This window comes from Furipterus horrens, unplaced genomic scaffold, assembly GCF_987537825.1.
Source record: "Furipterus horrens unplaced genomic scaffold, mFurHor1.1.pri manual_scaffold_3, whole genome shotgun sequence".
Classification (NCBI taxonomy): Eukaryota; Metazoa; Chordata; class Mammalia; order Chiroptera; family Furipteridae; genus Furipterus; species Furipterus horrens.
Genome location: NW_028327173.1, coordinates 190,657,053 through 190,677,014, shown reverse-complemented (window position 1 = coordinate 190,677,014; position 19,962 = coordinate 190,657,053). Strand labels below are relative to the sequence as shown.

At 53.1% G+C, this 19,962-nt stretch overlaps 1 protein-coding gene across 3 annotated transcripts; it reads left to right on the top strand.

Moving 5' to 3' along the window:
- Window positions 1-4,749: 4,749 nt before the first annotated feature.
- PGF (placental growth factor) lies at window positions 4,750-18,232 on the top strand. 3 transcript variants are annotated; one of them, XM_090272096.1, is made up of 8 exons: window positions 4,750-4,920; window positions 5,060-5,190; window positions 6,354-6,396; window positions 10,652-10,848; window positions 11,682-11,758; window positions 13,813-13,842; window positions 13,944-14,006; window positions 17,468-18,232. In XM_090272096.1, the coding sequence occupies exons 2-8, from the start codon at window positions 5,116-5,118 to the stop codon at window positions 17,493-17,495; spliced, it is 513 nt and encodes a 170-aa protein (XP_090128222.1). In that variant the 5' UTR covers window positions 4,750-4,920; window positions 5,060-5,115; the 3' UTR covers window positions 17,496-18,232. The 3 variants fall into 3 exon arrangements, with proteins under 3 accessions (XP_090128222.1, XP_090128221.1, XP_090128223.1); XM_090272095.1 differs by having other exon boundaries at window positions 4,750-5,190; XM_090272097.1 differs by lacking the exon at window positions 13,944-14,006 and having other exon boundaries at window positions 4,750-5,190.
- Window positions 18,233-19,962: the final 1,730 nt, after the last annotated feature.

Here is a 19,962-nt window from a genome sequence, read left to right as displayed (position 1 = left end):
TGGGGAGGGCAGGTAGCCGGAGCACAGCAGGTGTCTGGCCTCTGGATTTGGATTCCACTGGAACCTGAACAAATGCCCTCCCTCAAAGCAGCCTCGACTGGCCGGCCTTCCAGCCCCTGTGGTTTCAATCCAGCCTGGGCCAGAGAACGGTAGATCCTGAAGGAAGGGAGGCTCCTGGACACGAGGTGCTAGCTGTGGCCCCAGAGCCTCCCTTTGCCCCTGAAGGTCCTTGACTTTGCTGCCACCACTAAGCTAGATCCCTCCACTAAAGCAAAGGGACAAGAATGCACAGAGCACCCCTTTGTCATTCCTCTTAGCACAGCTGAGACCAGCTGGCATTTTCACAAAGGGATTTACTAAATACTAAGGGAGAACAAAAGGGAAATAATTACAGAAAACACGAAGAACCCGGCCCTGGCTGCCAAGTTCCCAAAGGCCTGAGACAAGGCTGCAGCCCCTTGCCTAGCTTCCCTTGTCTGTAGCCTTCGTGGTAGGTGCCATCTTGTTTCCTGTCCCTGGGAACCACTTGGTCATCCTGGGGCCTTGGCTCTTATCTCCCTTCCAACTCGGACACACCCCAGGCCTCCCATCGGCTTCTGGTCTCCAGCCCAAGGCATGAGCCTTGCCCCCTGGGGATTGGTGGGGCTGCGGTGACCAGCCCAGGGCATGATTACACAGTAACGGGAAGTTGTCCGCCCACATTCTTGCCCCACCAGAGAAGCCCACCCAAGTTGTCTCACGCGTAGGATCTAGAAGGCCTGCTTCTGAAGGTAGAAGGGCATTTGGGTAAGAAAGGGCAGCCTTGGGTCAGCGTTTCTGTGGGGAGAGGAGACAGTGCTCTGAGGATTGGCCCAATTTAACAAACACTATTTAAGCCCCTACTATGTGCCAGGCACTGCACAAGGTGATGGGGACCCAAGGCTGAACAAGTGTCTTCTCGGAGCTTACAGTCCTCAGGAAGATAGACAAGCAGCTGGGTAATGATGAGACTGGCAGCCAGCTCCCAGGATGAAGGGACAATTCAAGGTGCTGCGGGAACCTGCACGAGGAGCGTCTCACCCAGTGGTGGTGGTCAAGGTGGCCCCTGGAACCTGCCTGGATGAAGTGCATGAAGAGAAAGAGAGGCGCTCAGGGTTGAGGATCTGTGGGGCCCAGGAAGCAGGAAAAGGCTGAGAAGATCCACCAAGCATCTTCTTGCCAGTGACGTTGGGTAGCAGGTGGCTACAGTATGTCTAGCCTATAGAGTGGCAAGGCCCTCAGCCCCCACTGCCCACCGCCGCTTTCCCTGCCAGCCAGGTCTGGGGCTCAGGGACAGGGTCAGAGAGAATAGCTAACCCAGGGTCACCTGAGACACTGTTCTAGCACCAGATACCAAACTGTCATCAAAGGAGAAGGCAAAATCATAGTTGGGAAATCGTTCAGGGGATCCAGACATGAAGAGGCTAAGCCAAAATGGGAAAACGAGTCAAAATCAAAACCCAATAAATTGAGATGGGTTCAGGCACATATTTCAGTTTAAGTCCATGACTAATGCAAGGTGTGGGAAGCACTGTGTTTCGGGGCAGCCTTGGGAGGCTGGGACTGGCCTGGCAGCTTAGTCTGCAGGACTAGAACTCAAGGCTGCTCAGGATGACAACTGTCATGGACCAAACTGTTTCTATAGCTTAGACCCTAGTGTTTACCTGCATTTGCTCCTTGTGACATGGTCAGCTCCACGCTTGGGATGATGGCTTCTCACTCCCACATATCAACATGTCAGAGTTTGTCAAACAGCCAGCCTGTTCCAGCAAGGGGAAGATCCAGTAAAGTTTTGAGACATTGGCCCTACTTTCAAGGTGTTTGCAATCTGGACGGTAGAGAGAGCTTATGCTCACTGGAAAGAGCTTTGGAGAAAGACTAGGTTGATATCCATCCCTGTCTTTCCTTAGTAACTAAGTGACTATGGGCAAATTACTTACACTCCCTGGGCCTCCATTATTCCCATCTTCAAAATGGGAATAATTAAAACCTACCTCATAGGTTTGTTGTGAGAATTCAATGAGTTGGTGTTTAAAGCACCAAGCACACTGCTTGGCGCATAATAAGTGCTCAATAAATATTAGTTCTCTCCCCAAAACAACAAAAAATGATTGTGATGACAAATAGTTAAATGTTGAGTTGTGAACACTGACTTGGTCAGTAGATAGACTCAGCACCTGACTTCACTCAGAAGCTTCAATGACAGTTGATGCCTGATTGCCTGGACGGTGACAGTGAGAATATGCGTATGTGCATGCACACACACGCAAATCCTGCCCCCATCCTTTTGCTCCTCTGCAGTTGGCAGAAGCAAGAGATTCTTTCTTTTCTGTTTCATCCCATGATGACAAAGACTCTGCTCTGTAACTACAGTGTTTCTGTATCTCTAATAAGAATCAAAAGTTCATTAGAAATCATGCCTAACAACTGCCATTTCCCACACTCCGGGTGCTTTAGCAGTCTTCACCTATGAGGTAAGTACTGTTATTATTTCCACTTTAGATGGAGGCAGCTGGGGCTCTGAGAAGCAGAGGAAGCTATCTGAGCTTACACGGCTGGTAAGGACTGAAGCCAGAGTTCAGGGAAGCAGAGCCACCAGCACACTTACCCTAGACTGGATGTGGACAAGAGGAAAATTCTATCAAATCCATTTACATTTGGGGGTCGTATTGGCTTCTCCCATTTACCCTACCTAATTCATTTCAAAACTCAAGAAGCCATGTTTGGAAGGATATGGTACCCAGTTTAGTGACAAAAACACTGACGTGCACTGCAGGGATTGCAGACATTGCCCAGACTCTGAGTCCACTTCAGAGTGTAAAAGGGAGAGCTGCGGCACCCCCAGCCACCTGTACCCCCCACCTCCCATGAACGTAAACTTTAAGGGAACCTCCATACTACATGCCCAGCAACTTGGGCAGTGCCTGGAGCACAGTAGGGCTGAAGCAATATGTGCCAATTGAAAAAATGAATGCATCACTACACAGTTATAGGCAAATATGCCCTATAAAAAATGGTCAAAACATTCGGTTATAGACAAGTATATACAACAGATACTTCAATACACACACTCATGTACATGCCCATGCCCCCATACACAAATCCAAATCCAAAACAAAGACACACATGAACACGCTTATGTATGCACAGATGTTATGGGCAAATACATATGATCCAAACATACAACTACTCACCTCCACACACATGCACAGTGATTCCCAGACACCCTCCATCATGATCCCAAGCCCAGGAAGGAGTGTGTCTGCCTCATGAATCCTAGCGTGTTGGAGCTTGTCAGTAAGGTCTTTACAGCTCATGCTTAGCTAACTTGTAAATGGCCCCTGGTTCCTGGACCTCTGGCCTTAGGGATGGCCAGGCAGTGGGGCAGCATCGCTAGCAGCCTCTCGTGGGTGGGCGGGCAGGCAGCGGACGCAGAGGTCACTGGGGTGAGAGCTGGGGCTGCCCTGGCCTCCCTGCTTCCCACTGGAATGTGCACCATAGTGTCTGCCTCTCAGGCCTCCCTCCTCTCCCACAGCTGCCCACCAGCCCCAGGCCTGGGCCAACCCATGACCTCAAATGCTTCCGGGTTCTTGTAGTCAGGGGGCTGTGCACAGAGGGTGGTGAATACTTGAGGACCAGGGGAAGGCACCCACAAATGCACAGGGAGAGACACCATGTCACACAGAAGCTGGTGCAAACATTCACACAGGGAGCAAGACACACACACAAAGACACAGGAAGACATGCAAATTTACAATCCCACTGAAATGCACATTTGGACACATATCCAAACACACCTAGAGACACAGTGGACACATACACACACATAATCACACAAGCAGAGACCGAGAGATCAGATCCCCACATGAGTGACAGTTGCACACACAGCAGACACACACAGACACCCAGACCACACAGAAACTCATAGCACAGGTGGCTCCTGACAGTCACACTTAACGGCCCACACAAAACACATGAGGAATGCTGTCAGCACACCCGTGCGGAGTTGGAGCATTTCTTCCTCCTCCTGGGACCAGGAGGAAATGTTGCTCTAGGCCACTCTCCAATTTGCCTGTAGTAGGCTCATAAAGGGGCGGGGGCTGCGGAGAAAACTGCCCCCAGAAGAGGAACGCGCTGCCCTGCTGTCTGAGTGCTTGGCCAGGAGGAGCCCTTTTGCGACAGAGAGCCAGTTCTGGAGTCAGGTGGCTTGGGTTTTGTCTATCAGTTACACACACGTACACTTTTTCGAGTGCGTATGTGTGTACAATATATCATGCGGGGGCACTCTGGGAACCTCAGTTTCTTCATCCTTAAAATGGGGTTAATAATCCTTTCACCCCTGAGAATTGTGGGGATGGCATAAGGTGGCACTGTGAAGCCGCTCAAGTTTTGAGCCTTGTTCGCAGACGTCAGGCTCCACAGCTGGATCCTCCACTCAAGGTAGCTAAGCGAGAAGCGCGGGAGAGGAGCTATGAGCCCCATTCCGCTGTCGGCACTAGGTCCCGGCGCCCCAGACGCCAGGATGCGTGCTGGGCTCCTAAGGAGCGCGAAGGTCCGCGTGCGGAGCACCCCGTCCCCGCACTGCGCGAAGAGCGCACTCGGATTCGCGCTCAGCTCCGCACCGCCCCCGCCGCCGGCCAGGCCGGGCTCGGTGCTTGGCCGCTCCCTGGAAGCCCCGTCCGCGGTGGGCGGGGCAACCCTGGAATCCCGCCCCATTTGCGGCCCTTGAAACCCAGTCGCCAACAAGCTCCAGTCCCAGAAGGGAGCTGCTGTCTGAGCAGGAAGCCAGATCTTCACTGGCCGGCTGGGAGGAGACCTAGGGTCGCGCTGAGAGCCCGACGGACCTTCCCCGGGGGCCCGACTGCCGCACGCCGCCTCGCCCCGCCGGGCGCTTCGCATCAGGTTTCCCAGCCACAGACTTACCTAAGGGCTCCTGAATTCCCAGGGCTTCCAGAGGATGCTCGGGCCACCAGCGGGGACCTCGGGGCAGTAGTGAGGGGGACATCCAGCCCCCCAGTCAGCTCCTCTCCTCCTGTGCCAGGGGCTCCCCGAGGGGGATGAGCAGGGTGACTTTGCTGGCTTGGGACATCTGAGAAGATGCTTGCCATGAGGCTTCTCACCTGCTTCCTGCAGCTTCTGCCTGGGCTGGCACTGCCTGCTGTGCCCTCCCAGGTAAGACCCCCAACATCCTAGCCTGGCTTCCCTGATCTTCCCACCCCTGTACTCAAAGCAGAGGGCTCAGAAATCACAGTCCCACTCCCGGAAGCGGCACCTCCAAGGATGTCCATACATTTCCCAGGAGTCAGGCTGGACCATGCTTTCTGGAAGGAGACCTCAGGCTGGGCTGACCCAGACTTCAGCTCTGGGGTCTGTCTTGGTGGGGGCAGGGAAGCCACAGAAAAGGGAGAGAGGTTTCCTGTCTGGCCCCTGGAGCCACAGTGGCTTTGCTAAAAGCATCTCTCCACTAATCCCAGGCCTGTGGTCAGGGTTGAGGCCTGTGACCAGGCAGGCGCCCCCAGGACCTCTGACCTGGTCTGGTGGAGGGGAAGCGGTAGAAGAGGCCGAAGGTGGGGAGGCTGGGTCCTGCCCCCATCAGGGCCCCCGGGCGGAGCCCAGGGCTCCAGGGTGGGCTGGGGGCAAGACAAGAGGTCCTGCTGTGCTGTCTCTCCCTGGTGGGCAGCCTGAGGTCTCACGTGCAGGGCCTGGGGAAGTGATCAGGGCCCTTTTCCCAGGAGTGGGGGGAGTCTGGCCAGGAGCCAGTTTGGGCAGTGAAATCCTGACAAAGCCAATGAGCTGCCTTCCCACTATGCTGTCCCACTGCCCTGGGAGCCCCTGGCCCCAGCCCAAGAATGAGTGGGCTAGACAGACCCCTGAGGCAGAATAGCCCCAGCAGCAGCCACCTGCTTGCCTGATGCAGGGCTGGCCAGAGGTGTAATGTTACCGGCAGTACCAGCTCATGGCGCCACTGCTCCAGCCCCTTAGCTCCCACCAGCTGATCACTTCTCCCAAACTCTGGCACCCAGCCAAAGTAGGCTGCGTAGGGCCCAGCAGGGCTGGCCTGGGGGCTACCCCAAAGGATTGCAATATCTTTCAGACACAGAAAGCGAAGTGTCCCCAGAAGCCTCCGGACTCCCACTCTTTCTAAATGAGGAAACTGAGGCCAGAGTCTAGCTAGATTTTAGTTGGACCTGGAAAGACAATTCTGAGACGGGGCAGAGTGTGTGCAGTGGGTGAGAAGGAGCATAGAGGGGCTTCTATGCTCTTGCCAGCACACTCGCCCCGGAGCACAGAGGCCAGTGGTGGTCCCCTGCATATCTGCACTTTTCTGTCCACAGCAATTGGCCTTGCCTGCGAGGGACAATTCATCAGAGACAGAAGGTAAGCACACTGGGTTTGGTGTGTATGCTCACCGAGTCCTGTCCTCTCACACCTCTGCAGAGGATGGGAAGGGACTGGCATGAAGGGTGGGTGCAGGATGACATTAAGTTGGGGGAAGTCTGCAAGCTGGCTGATGCCCTGGCTGACAAAGTTCCCAGGGCTTGAGAAATCTGCCCATTGTGACCCGGAGGCCTAGGGAGGTGTATTCCTGGGCCCTGGTCACCCAGAGAGCAGGGCTGGGGCCAGTATACCCAGCATTAGTCTAGTTGTTCAGAGCCCTTCCTAGTGTGATGTCAGGGGGCGGATGAGGTCTTGGAGGGCAGGGAGGGCAGTGAGTGCAGGAGGCTTGATTGGTGGTCTGGGAGCTGGGTGCAGAGGACATGCAATCAAGAGACGTGGGAGGGGAGAAGGGACCTTCCCAGCAGCCAGCCCTTCCTAACAGCCAGGCCTTCCCATTGATTACAAACAGACAGAACATGAGCCATGTCCTCCCTGGCCTCTCCACTCCCCACCCCGGGTTGCATCAGGAGCAAATCTTCAAAGGGCTAGGTGGTTGCCAAAGAGACATACGTGCAGAAGGCAGGATGCTCATGCCAGGCCCCCTGCCTCGCTCCACCCTCTCTGCCTCTCCAAGACGTGCAGTGGGGCCACACACCATTTCTGAGGCTTCCCACAGCCCTGTGGGAGAGGGAGCGTGTAGGGACAAGCACACGCACGTACGGGATAGCCAGTGTGAGCTGGAAATCCTCTCTGCTGGCCTGCCTGTCTGGTAGCCAGACCCTCCCGGGCCTGGCCATTCTCTCATGCCTGAATCCCAGGTGCCTTGAGCACTGAAAAGGTAGGAGAGGTGGCAGACCTTGGCTTGGTTGATAATTCTCCCTCCCCTTGCTGTGCCCCCTGGGACGGGCCCAATATTATACTCTCTGAGATTTGGGGAGGGACCCGTCACCATCTCCACCCCATGTCCTTTTTGATGCTTTTAGTGTATTCCAGGCACCAGTTACTGGAGAAGTCTGAGCCTCAGTTTCTTCATTTGTAAATGAGAACAGTAGATTACATAATGTCTGAGGGTTTTTTCTAAGATTGTAGGATTCTCTGACTCCATGGAGGGGACACAGGAGCATATATCTTCCAGGGGCCAAGGTGAGGAGGCTTGGAAGAGTCAGTTCATTAGGGCAGCAAACCTGTCATTCTGATATTAGGGGAGCCTGTATGATGGCCGCGGGAAGTCCCATGAGCTTTGGACCCCAGTTACCAAAATCTCAAAGTGCCACCCTTCCTGCTAACACTGGACAGCAGACAGCAGGGTCTGTGCTTTGCAGCCATGGATTACTCTCATGGTAACAGTACTGTGCACTTGCTATAATTCTGTGTTGACCACAGGCTGTGAAGTAGGAAGGCATTTGTAGTCTCCAGATTTTATAGATGAAGAACCTGAGGCTCACAGAGGCCCTTAGCATTGCTTAAAGCCTTGGACACTCCTCAGTATCCACGGCTCACGGCTGAGCAGACATGAGTAGTGTCCCTTGTGGCAGGCTAGCTGCATGCCCCACCAGTGACTATGGAGAGGACACCTGCAGGGCTTGGGCTGGGGGCCAGCAGTTCTGCCCAGCCCCGTGGCCTCCCGCAGCCTCCCCAGGAGCTTGCTCTCAGGATTCAACATTTCCCTTCTTGAGTCTCCTTCATCCTGGGCAGTAGCCAGCTAGGAGGCTCGCCCACAGAGCTGCTGAGAGCTGAGACCCCACTCGTGGCCCTAGGAGCAGCCTTCGTGGACGGTCTGGCCCTGGCCTGGCGCTTGGCTGGGCCACAGCCTCCCACTCCTCTTCTCCCCACTGTTGCCTCGGGAGCAGATCTGGGCCAGAGGAAGTGCTCTCAGGAGCAGCTGAGCAGAGCTCTTTCCTGAGGGCCTCAGCCCACACCTGGGAGTGGTCACCGCTTGCTCAACTGACCCCTTACCCAGCCGGCGTCTTTTGTTTTTCCCACACACCCAGACAGCGGCCTCCAGGGATGAATCGCCCTTTTTGCTGGAGGCTGCCAGGTAAATCAGGCCCAGCTCACCTCCTTCTCAGCCTTCCCCCAGCACGATCTGGCCATGTAGCGGGTTTCAGGGCCCTGTTGTTGCAGTCTGTGTGGTAGGGAGTGGGGGTGAGGAAAGGAAATCCCTTCTTTTGCCGCCAAGGCTCAGCTGGCTCTGCTTAACCTGGCTGTGGCCCCAACAGCCCAGCTGGATGGGAGTCTGTCTGCAGACTGGTAGGGGGCTGAGGTACCCCTTCTTGCTGCTGTCCCCCTCCGTAATGGCTGGTCCCAGGGGAGGATTCTGAGTTTTCTATAGCACTTCGTCAGCTGGCTATCCTCTATTATTTATGCTTTCCAAGGTGGAGATTAAATGTTCAGTTACACAGTGCTCATGAAGCTTTTAGACTAAACACGCATTCGTGGAATTATGATAGGGAGGTGCCCTGCGCGCCCTGCAAAGACCGGCTTCCCTGGGGCTGCGGGGCTGCTTATGGGGAAGGGGGCTTGTTTCCCTCTTGGGGGTCCAGGGAGAGTGTCCCAGTGGCCTGGAGAGAGAGGATCGGGGGAGGCATCTGGTCTTTCCCCCATCCCTGGGCCCAGCCCAGTGCCCCTCAGCAGAGAAAGCAGAATGGAGCCGCAGACGCCCAGATAAGCTCAGTTTATTGCCTCTGTGGCCTCCTCAGCCAGCTCCACGTGGACACACCGCCTCTTGGGTATTTTCCACCAGCTTGCAGCCTTTCCTCGGGGCCTCTGCTAGGGCTGAAGTTTATTTTTCCTCTGAGATTACCCTGGGACTCACATCCTCATAGGCTCAGTGGAATGGACTTTGGCCCCTTCTGCCTTCTAGAAAGGGCTGTGGAAGGAGCTGAGGGGCTGCTGGGTGAACCACTGCTCTAGGGCAGAGACTTCAGGGCCCCCCGGTGACCCAGCTCTCATATCCTCTGCCACCAGCTGAGGACAACCATCATGTGTCGGGCAGGATAAGCCAGGGATGAAGATATTTCTCTGCCCATGGTCTCAAGGCTGGACTGGGTTGTGTAGATTGGAATCACAGGTCATCTGTCAGAGCTGGGAGAGACCTTAGCAACCATTCATTCCCAGCCTACTTCTTTTTCCCCAGCTGAGAAAACTGATATACCCAGAAAGGTTACATGACCTCCCCAAGGTCACACAGCCAGTGTAGGGCCAGGACTAGAAGACAGGTCTCCTGGTTCTGACTACCCACTTCCCTCTGTTGGGGACCAGACCCCAGGCCTTCCCCTGAAGGAGTAGCATCTTTTGAGAGGTTCCAAATAGGCCCCCCAAAGCTCTTGCTCATGACCACCAGGACATTGTGGTGGTCAGGGATGTCCCTCATCATCTTCAGTGAACTGTCATCCAATCAATCAGTAATTATTTAGCTAGTGTTTTCCGGTTGCTTGGGTCCCTGTCCTCATGGAGCCTCGACTTGGTTGTAAAGGAGATAAGAACCACCAGTGACTGAGATAAGGCAAGCCTGCGGCCTAGTTATGCTCAGAGAAGAACATCTGTTCTTCCTGTAAAAGTTGGAGAAGGCTTTGAAGAGGAGGCAGCGAGGCGGGCTTTGAGAAACGGGTGGTAGGCTTCATTAGGTTAGAAACGAGAAATGGGGGAGGCACACAGCCCAGAGGTGGGAAGCATGGTGAGATGGCCCAGTTGGGCCTGAGGACCGGTCCCAGTAAAATGAGGAGTGGGGATGGGGTGCTTTGCTGGTTGCAATCTCGGCTGCCTGGCGGGGGAGGTGGTCCAGAGTGGGGCAGGAAATAAGGACTAGGGCGAAGGCTAACCCTCCCCATGGGACTCTGCAAGCCAATCTCACGGAACTTCACTGTTTTCCACAAATTCCCCAAGACTGAGGAAGCACCAGGCCAAGCCTGCGAAAGACCCGGTGGGCCTGGGGAGCGGCCAGGGCACGCTCCTTAAACCTCCGAGGGCCGAGGCAGGTATGGGGGCCTAAGCTGGGAATACAATGGGAAGCTCAGGACACAGGAATTCTATTCCACTGGGATTTCTATCTGGTAGAGGAGTGAAGGGTCCAGCAGTCTTCCCAGAGGGATCACATCAGTTCAGAGCAGAGGGAGCTTAGATAAGGCTGAGGGCATCCTGGAGGAGGAAGTGTGGGCTAAACCCAGAAGGCTCTGCAAAGCTGAAGGAGCCAGGACTGGGGCTTTGAGGAGCAGGCCCCTCCTAATCTGACCCAGCTAACTGTGCCCCCTTGTAGTGGTGCCCTTCCAGGAAGTGTGGGGTCGCAGCTACTGCCGGTCAATGGAGAAGCTGGTGAACATCATGTCGCTGTACCCCAATGAGGTGCAGTACATGTTCAACCCATCTTGTGTCGCCCTGCTGCGCTGCACCGGCTGCTGTGGTGATGAATCCCTGCATTGTGTGCCGGTGGAGACAGCCAATGTCACCATGCAGGTAGGAAGGGTCTCATCCTCATGTCCCGCCTGCCCCGTTGTCCACACCCCACTCAGAGGGCCACAGAACCTACCCAGCAGAAGGGACCTGGAGAGAGTAGGAGGACAGGCCAAGGTCACAGGTCTGCAACTGCCTCCCGGTCCATGCTCTTACCACCCAGCACAGCGACCTTCCTTTTTGAGCTTACATCCTGACTTTGAACCTACTCACCTCCTCCCCTATCATCTGTCTCAGGCTCTAGTTTAGCCCTATTCTAGGACCCAAGATATCTGGTTGAGGATGGAAAAGATTCGAATCTGCTCGGACTCAAGGAGTCCCTGTTTATACCAGGAGCATTTGGTGCCCTGAGCCTTGCTCACACACACACACACACACACACACACACACACACACACACACACAGTGCTTTGTGGAGCACTTACTAAGTAATGCCAAGCACTGTGCTAGGCACTTCATAAATGCTACCTCAACAGTCAGTCCTTCAAGGCAAGTGTTATTCCCATTGTACAGATGAGGGAATTAAGGTTCAGAAATGTTATTTCCCTTGCTCAGTAGGTGGAAGATCCAAAATTTCAACATGCATCTTTCTGACTCCAGAGCATGGGTCCCCTTCCTACTCTGTTGTGATGCTGGTGACTGTGGATAGTGGGGGACAGGGGCCCCTCCCTCACATTCACATGCAGGTGGGAGGGCTGTTTGCCCCACATGCAAAGCAGAATAAGAACAAACATGGAGTCTGGTCTTCCTTCCAAGAAGTGGGTAGAAAGAGTGGGGGAAACCCAGGGCCACCTCCCCGCCCTCAGTCCAGGCATCCAACCTTTCTGTCCCTGCAGATCCTGAAGATCGGCTCTAAGAAGCAGCCCTCCTATGTGGAGATGACATTCTCTCAGCACAAACGCTGCGAGTGCAGGTAGGTCATCAGGGAGTGGCAGGGGCATGCCCCGTGCCCTTGGCAGACTAAGACACGTGGCTGCCCATCCCTGCTGCAGGCTACACTTCCTTCCTGGCTGAGGGAGACCAGGGAAATCAGGGGCCAGAGGCAGCTGTATTTTGTCCCCCCATCAGCCAGTTTTTGCCCAAGGAGGTGGTTCCAGTGGTTGGAGCACAGCTACCGAGAAGCCCCAGGGGCAAAGGAAGCCTGAGTCCCTCTCAGACTTGTAGGGGCTCAGGGCATACCATCCCCCTCCCCTCCCTGAGATGCCAGGCAGCTGACACAGCCCTGGAAGAGACTCTGAGGCAAGGACATTTTAAGCCTGAGCTTAGTTCTAGACTGGGCTGGTGCCTGTGGAAGGAGACAACCGGGCAGAGGAGCACAGGATAGAAGCCATGGCAGGAGGGAAGGGGCAGAAGGAAGGAGGCATTGAAGTTTCTGTAAAATTGCACCCCCACCCAGCAGAGCCTCTGACTAGCCCACTCCCAGGGCACTCTGAACATTAGTTATCAGGAAGCACAAGCTGGGCACTGGCAGCCAGGCCTAGGGAGGAGAGAAATGAGCTGAGGTGTTGTCCTGGTACCCCAGACAAGAGCCTTATTCTGGGGCGGGAAGAAGGGGTACCACCACCATTTATTGCGCCCTACTGTGTGCCTAGCCCCACACTGGGCACTTGAATGTGTTTTTTCATTCAATGTTCAAATGTTCTTATTCTTATTCAAATGAGAATTAATTGAGCACCTACTGTATGCCAGGCACTGTCCTAGATGCTTAGGATAGAGTGGTGAGCAAGACAGACAAGGTGCCTGCTCTCATAACAACCCTGGGTGGTAGGTACTATCATCAACCCCATGTTATGGATGAGGAAACTGAGGCTGGGTGTGGTTACATGATTTGCCACAGCTTACGAGTGAACCCTAGCCTGTCCAACCCCTAAGCCCACCCTTTTTCACACTACCTCTCATGGCCATTCTCCAGAAGACCCAGCACTGCCCTGGGGATTGGCCCTGCTTAGAGTCCAGGGCTCTGCTGCCTTCTTGGACCTGAGCCCAGGCTCTAGGACCTCTTGACTCTACCACTCTTGGGGTCCTGCCTCAGTCACTTTCCTCCCACAGCTCCCAGCCAGGGTTAGCCATACAACAATAGCTCCATCATGAACCCTCCCAGGCCCAGTGTTACATGGTGACCTTTCACATTCCACATCACCTTTGCCCTCACAGCCACTGTTGGGGCAGGTAGACGAGGAGACTGAGGCTCCATGAACATGTCCAACTTGCCCAAGATGGGAGACACATAACCAGGCAGTCCAAGAAGCCCTGGGACCTGCCCTGGCTCCCCAGGGAGACAGCCATAGGGCAACATTCCTTGGCCATGCGGCCCCGAACCCCCTCCCTGTTTCCAGAGAAGACTGAGGCCCTGTCCCCTTCCAACAAACTGACCAACAGGGACAACCTTTCTTCTCGCTTCCGGGCCAACAGCCATAGCTGCAGAGGCAGAGCCAGGGCACGCCTGTGACCGCGGCTGTGCTTACCTCTCCTCCCTCCACTCCTTGCCCATTCCTCCTGCTGTTGCCTGCAGCATCACACGTCCCCACTGGGGGTGGCAGTTGTGTCCTGACAGGCAGCCTTAACTGGTCTCATTCACTGTCCTTGAGGAAACTCTCAGTACGCCCTGGAATGAAGGGCAGAAACAAGCAAAGACGTAAACAGCGAAGGCAGGAAAGAACAGGCTTGCAAATCCCCAGATTTGATGCCAAGAAGCTGAGAAGTGCAGAAGGCTACGGAAAGGGGACCCGAGGGGAAATTTGTATGTCTCGTGGCGGGGTCGCCAGAGTCTGGAGTGGGAGCTGAAGGCCAGAGGCCTCTGGCCATCTCTCCCTCACTAGCTCCATGTTGCCCCCTAGTGGCTTCAGCACCAACTGCGGGACCAGAACTCCCAATGTCCAAGATGGGGGGTGGGGGTGGGGGTGGAGGTGGAGGGAACCCCTGCTTACCATTCTTCTGATTCTCCCCTGTGCCTCTCTGTTTCCCCAGGCCTGTGTGGGACGTGGTAAAGCCAGAAAGGTAAGTGGTTGGGGCTCCAGGCTATTCTCGGGTCTGCCAGCCCCTATCCTAGCATGGGAAACTCCCAGCCACTCTGTCCTGATGCTTTTGGCTTATTGCAGGAGGAGACACAAGGGCAGTGGGAAGAGGAAGAAAGAGAAGCAGAGACCCACAGTCTGCCACCTGTGAGTGTGCTGGGGGGCCCAGGGATGATAAGGAGGCTGGGCCAGAGGGAAGCTCCCACCAGCAGGAATTAGTGGTCAGGAAGTGGGAAAGCAAGGCCCAGAGCAGCCTTAGGGGCCAGAACAGGGAGCTGCATTCCTAGAGATCCCAGGGCCCAGGAAGCGTCAGGGGGACTTGGTTTTTGTCCAGGCTTAGGCTGAGTCTCTTTGTGTCCTTGAGCAAGTCATGTCCCCTCTCTAAACCTAGTTTTTCTTTTCTGTGTTAAATGAGGGATCAGGGGCCCACCAAGCATTTAGTCATTCTAGAAATATTTGCCAAGCACTTACTGTTGCCAGGTATACTAGTAAACAAAGCAACGAAGTTCTTGCTCTTAAGTGCTTACCTTCTAGTGATGCAAAGTCCAGCACTGAAAATGTATCCTGGGCTACTTCCTAGAGGCCTTGGGGAAAGAGCAATCGCCCACTGGCTCTCAGGCCCATGTTTCTGTCCCCCTAGGGGGTCTTGAGGTCCACTTACTTCCTATTTCCCTCTCAATGTTATCTCTCCATCTTGGCTTCACATCTGGAAGTCCACATTGGAGTCCAGGCCTGATTGTGGCTGAGAGAGAAGGATTAGAGAAGGGAAAACCTAAATCTGTGAGAGTAAAGAGTAAAAATAAAACATTTCATATCTACAGTAACTCAGTCACACCACAGTTACTTTCAGCTTCAAGACACCAGCAAATCATTTCATGCCATGGGACTAGAACTGACCCACATCTTAGCCCATGGGTCCGCCCCTCCGTGAGCAGAGATGTCCATCCCACCCCATGAAGACAGGGACTCTGGGGAAGTTGGCCTCCTAAAGGCATGTGGCCCTCATTGCTCTGCTGGGCCCAAGCCACAACCTGGGGAAGGAACTGGCAGTGTAGTCAGTGCATGGCTGCTCCCCGCACCCCGCGGCCAGGCAGGCCCAGATAGGATGTGTCCTATTGCTCCATCCTCCGGGGCAGCAGTCTTCAAACATCTCATTCAGCGATCTCCTGAAAGAATTTCAAAAACCCATGTGCTCCCTTGCTTATTAAAAAATATTATTTTTAGTCCTCACCCGAGGATATGTTTATGATTTTAGAGAGGAAAGGAAAGAGACAGACAGACAGACAGACAGAAAAACATTGGTTTGAGAGAGAAACATTGATCAGTTGCCTCCTATACGTGCCCTGACCAGGGACCAAACCTGGAACCTGGGTATGTGCCCTGACCAGGATTGAACCTGTGACCTCTTTGTGTACAGGGCAATGCTCCAACCAACTGAGCCATCTGGCCAGGGTCCTTGCTTATTTTTAAGTTAGCTTTGAACTTTTTCATCAAAGTTATAAATAGTTGCAAAGATGTAATTTCTGGCATGTTATAAATATTAATGTTCTATAAAGCCACTATATTCTTCAGCTGTAACCTATGGAATAAGACATGCTAATTTAATGCCATCATACACTTTAAAAAGAAATGAGCAACAGCAACAAAAAAAATATAAATATTTGCATTGCTTCTTTTTCCCTTGAACTTATATTTCCATTTGACTTCCTCCACCGAATTTCAGTCTAATGTAGTTATTTTGAATGTTCAAGTCTTTTATTTATCACCTTGTCATGTGTGTATCTGCTACAATAATGGTATATAAGTTTCAATTATTTTAAGTTTCCTGTAAACATAAACTCTAAAAATTTTCTCCTGGAATGAATTATGATAATTATTAGTAGTACCAATTGACCAAAACAGCACAAATACACCGTATTTTCATAAATGTTAAACATAAAAGTGCAATCAGTCTCATTAGGGATGCATCTCAATGAGATGGATGTGGCTACCTCTTTCAATTAATGAACCTGTTAATGAATGTTAGCTCCTTCCAGACTGCGGCAAGACTTAGCATTAATTCCATTCCTGTTCCCCATTTTACACAGATGAAAAAGTTGGGAAACCATGCTCACACCAATAAGTAAATGGGACTAGATGTCATTCACTTGAACTTGTCAACATAAGAGAATTTTTAAAGTTTATTTGAGCCAAACTGACCATTGCTGGGAAGCAAAATCTCAATGGATTGAGGAAATGCTGCAGGGAGTGGCAGTCCTGCAGCTTATTTTATTTATTAGAATCCAGTTGTAAGGAGATCTGCGGAGGGTGAAATCCATTGGTGGTAGATTAGGGAGGCAAGAGAAAGCAAAGCAAGGAAATCTCTGAGACTGGATAAAAGTGAAACAGACAGACACATACTTGTTTCACATCAGTGGATCCAGGGCAGTTAACATCCACAGCACAGTGAGGTGGTATGCAGGGAGCAAGGTAACGGTGAGGGGTGTGGTCTCTGGTTCAAGGTTATACTCTGAGGGGTCTAGAAAAGGAAATCACTCTGACATTTCAAAGGTATGTTATCTTAAATGGAAGAAGACAGTTGGCTCACCTAAGGAAAAGACTGACCTTTGTCAAAGAAGCTACTGGTCTAGGGCGTGCCTACCCACTATGACCCACTTTTACTGAGGAATTTTTATCTTCAGACCATCCTGTGTGGTTACTCTTGGTCTCTGAGTTTGTGGGGCCTGCAAGGCCGGCCTCCCCTGAGCTTGTCAGTTTTGGTATGTGGGCCCTTTTTCATCCACAAACTTCTTCCAAGTTATTTGCCAAAGCCTCAAGGTGATCTTCTCATGACATGTTAGCTGACAGTTCGGTTGAGTTCTTCTTTAATTTTGTTGAAAGGAAAGACTTGGAACCCACCTGATTTACAAAAGGCTTGGTCACCAAGTCATTTACCATATTTTCTTTCTCAACACCTGCACCAATATCTCAAGCTCTTCTTTGTTTGGTGTCCCTGGATTCCTTTGTCGTAGGATGAAGTATGGCCACAGCATCCGAAATAGGCAGGATGCTCCCAGGTAGAAAGGCAATTGTGAACTCTCAAGATGGCAGGGAGCAGACCCTTTAGGCAGGCAGTTAGGAAAATTGAAAACGGACTCCTTTAAAACCATAAGTACTCAAATAAGTCTTGGACAATTTTGATGTATATCTAGGGGTACCTGTACCCTTGTTTGAAGACTGCTGTCCCAGAGTAATCAGAAGTATTAGAGTGTGGATCCAGACTGCGTTCATGTCACCCACTAGCTGTGTGACCTTGGGCAGGTTTCTTAACCTCTCTGAGTCTCAGTTTCCTCATCGGCAAAAGGATGATAACAGAGCCTTCTTCACGAGATATTGTTAAGGGTAAATGAGAGAGTGCTTAGCGCAGTGCTGGGTGCCGGGGTACATGCTTGGCGAAGGATAGCTAATAGCTTCTTTTTGGCCTTGGTGCAAGCAGAGATCCTGGCATGCTGCCATCTCCCTGTGCTTTCTGTCCAAGCTTCCCCTCTGGGTTTGTCCCCCCTCCCATAGGAGGGACCCCACCTTCCACGGTGTGCTGATACTTGCTTTCTGTGTTTGGTCTCCGGCAGGTGCGGCAATACTACTCCCTTGAGGTAACCAGCCCCTCGGCAGAGAGAGACCCCACACCTGGCTCCTGTATTTATTATTGCCACACTCTCAGTTACCTCCCTGCTGGCACCTGCCCTCTATTTATTAGCCAATTGTATCCCTGCTGAATGACTCGCTCCCTCAAGATGAGGGACAGGACCCTCAGGAATTCAGTGCCTTAAACAGAACGTGAGAGGAAGAAGGCAGCCATGGATCGCGTGTGTGCCAGCTTGGGAAGAAGCAAGATATGCGGCTTTGTCAGGGGCTAGTCAGGCCCCAGAAGCCCCAGGGGTCTCCAAGGGGCTGGAGATGAAAGAAGAGAAGAGGGGGATCCCACAGCCTGTCCCTGGGCTTTGGGCTCTGCACGGACGAGCAGCCCTTGCTTTGGAAGCTGCTGGCAAGGACAGGGGTGGAGTGGCTTGCTCTGGTGGCCATGGCCCCGGCTGAGTGGGAGGCAAGCAGGGGTGGCGGGGTCTTCCTAGTCTGGCCATGGCTCTGCATCCTGGAGAGCAGACAGTGGTCATCTGGGGCCTTTGTCACTTCTTGTCCCCTGCAGTTTCTCCTCACATCCGGCTACTGCTTGTGCTGGGACATTGTTCTTTATGGCCAAGGAAGGCTTCCATTCTGCCCCTGTCAGGGACACAGGCAAAGTGTGGGCCCCAGGCTGGACATGGAGCGAGCTGCTTTATGTGGCTGTCTGACTGCCAAGCCAGATTCTCTTGAATAAAGTTATTCTAGTCTGGAAACTGCATCTGCAGGGGAGTGTGTCTGCCGGCGCAGTGGGCAACCGCAGAAAATGGAAGCAGGACAGAAGAAGGGATCATGGGCCCAAGGGTACCCTCAGGGTGGCTCCAGCCTCTTCTGCAGCTTCCTGGGGTATCTTCCTCCCAACTGCTTTAGGCAAAAAACTTGAGGTTCACTCTTCCCATAAGTGTGGTTCCCAAGATGTAATCTTGGCCCCGAAGTTGGGGGACCCTGGCCCCTGTCTCTTCTGAATACCCTCAAATTCAAGAGCCTGGTCCTGGTCCCTTTTTCCTCCCCTCAAGGCCACCCCACACCCAGGCCAGTGCCTGGTTCTCTGGACTCTGAGTGAATGGAAGCTCCGGGCTCCTCAGGTTCTGGCCCCCCAGAGGATTGAACTGCCCACTTCCAGCCTGCCCAGGCTGCCGAGTGCAGCAGTGGGCACATGCTGCTAGATTTCCTTTTCCTCTTACTTGCCGTCTTCCTCTGCCTTCTTTCTGAAGGCCTTGGCGTGAAACAAGAAAAAATGCTTTAAAATTTTTTTTTAAGTGCAAACCACATACTATCAGACTCCTATCTACCTCTGACCTGAAAGATATGTCGTTTTAGTGTTGTAGGAAGTTTCTCTCTCAGTGCAGGCTGCTCAGGACAAGCCCGTGGGGACCCGGGGGCAGGCCCGCTTGGGCTGTGGCAGGAAGCCAAGGTCAGTCTGGTGGGGTGGGGAGGGTGGGCCCTGCTGAGGCAGCTGCCCTTGGCAGTCTGTTCACTGAGTCCTAGGCCCCGGCAAGCCACTCTGTTCAGAACGTGCTTCTGGCTGGTGATTACAGAGGGGTGTGGGCCAGCTCCAGAGGACAGGCTTTGCAGAAGAACCTCACTTTCTCTCCTGCTTCTCTCATCTTGGGCTGCAGCGATTCTGAGCCATTGCCTTTGATGGACTGAAAGCTGAGACTAGCACCCTTTCTGTCCTTGGCCAGGCCCTGGCTTGGCCCCAGGGACCCCAACCCAGTCCCTGTAGCATCTCAAGGCCCTCAGCTTCACAGAACACCCACATGGAGGTCAGTCTCCCTAACCAGGCCATAGACCTCTAGAGAAGTAGACAGAGATGCAGACATTTGCCCCCACACCCAGGAGCTGTGGGAATGAGTAGGAAAGGAAGTGGCTGGTCCATTTGATCATATTGGCAGTCCTTTCAGATCAGCTAGGTTCTAAACGGCCCTTTCCACTAGCTCATTCTGTATTTGTGGAGTACCACCTGACACTGTCCTGGGTACCAAGGACCTGCTCTCACAGACCCTGTATTTGAGCGGGGAGACAGACCATAATCGTGTGTTACAGGACATTGCGCGGACTTTTTGTTACTCAAACTGATGACTGGACCTAGAACTAAGGAGAAAAGGGCCTTGTGTACACTGTACTCTAAGCAAAGAAACAGCTCTGGCTGGTGTGTCTCAGTGGACTGAGCGCCAGCCTGCAAACCAAAGTGTCGCTGGTTTGACTCTCAGTCAGGGCACACGCCTGGGTTGCAGGCCAGGTCCCCAGTTGGGAATGTGTGAAAGGCAACCACACACTGATGTTTTTCTCCCTCTCTTTCTCCCTCCCTTCCCCTCTAAAAATAAAACAAAGAAACAATTTGAGGCGGGACACATCTACCTATAGGATTTATTAAGACATGGCGGAAGTAATTCTGCTAGGCCCAAACATCACCCAGCACCCCCTTAAGCACCCTCCATAAGCC

Bases quoted from the DNA above. Each gene is read 5' to 3' on its own strand.
- PGF (XM_090272096.1), top strand. From the start codon at position 5,116: ATGCTTGCCATGAGGCTTCTCACCTGCTTCCTGCAGCTTCTGCCTGGG. The intron at 10,849-11,681 runs GTAGGAAGGGTC...CTGTCCCTGCAG, and splicing joins CAGCCAATGTCACCATGCAG to ATCCTGAAGATCGGCTCTAA. The intron at 14,007-17,467 runs GTGAGTGTGCTG...GGTCTCCGGCAG, and splicing joins AGACCCACAGTCTGCCACCT to GTGCGGCAATACTACTCCCT.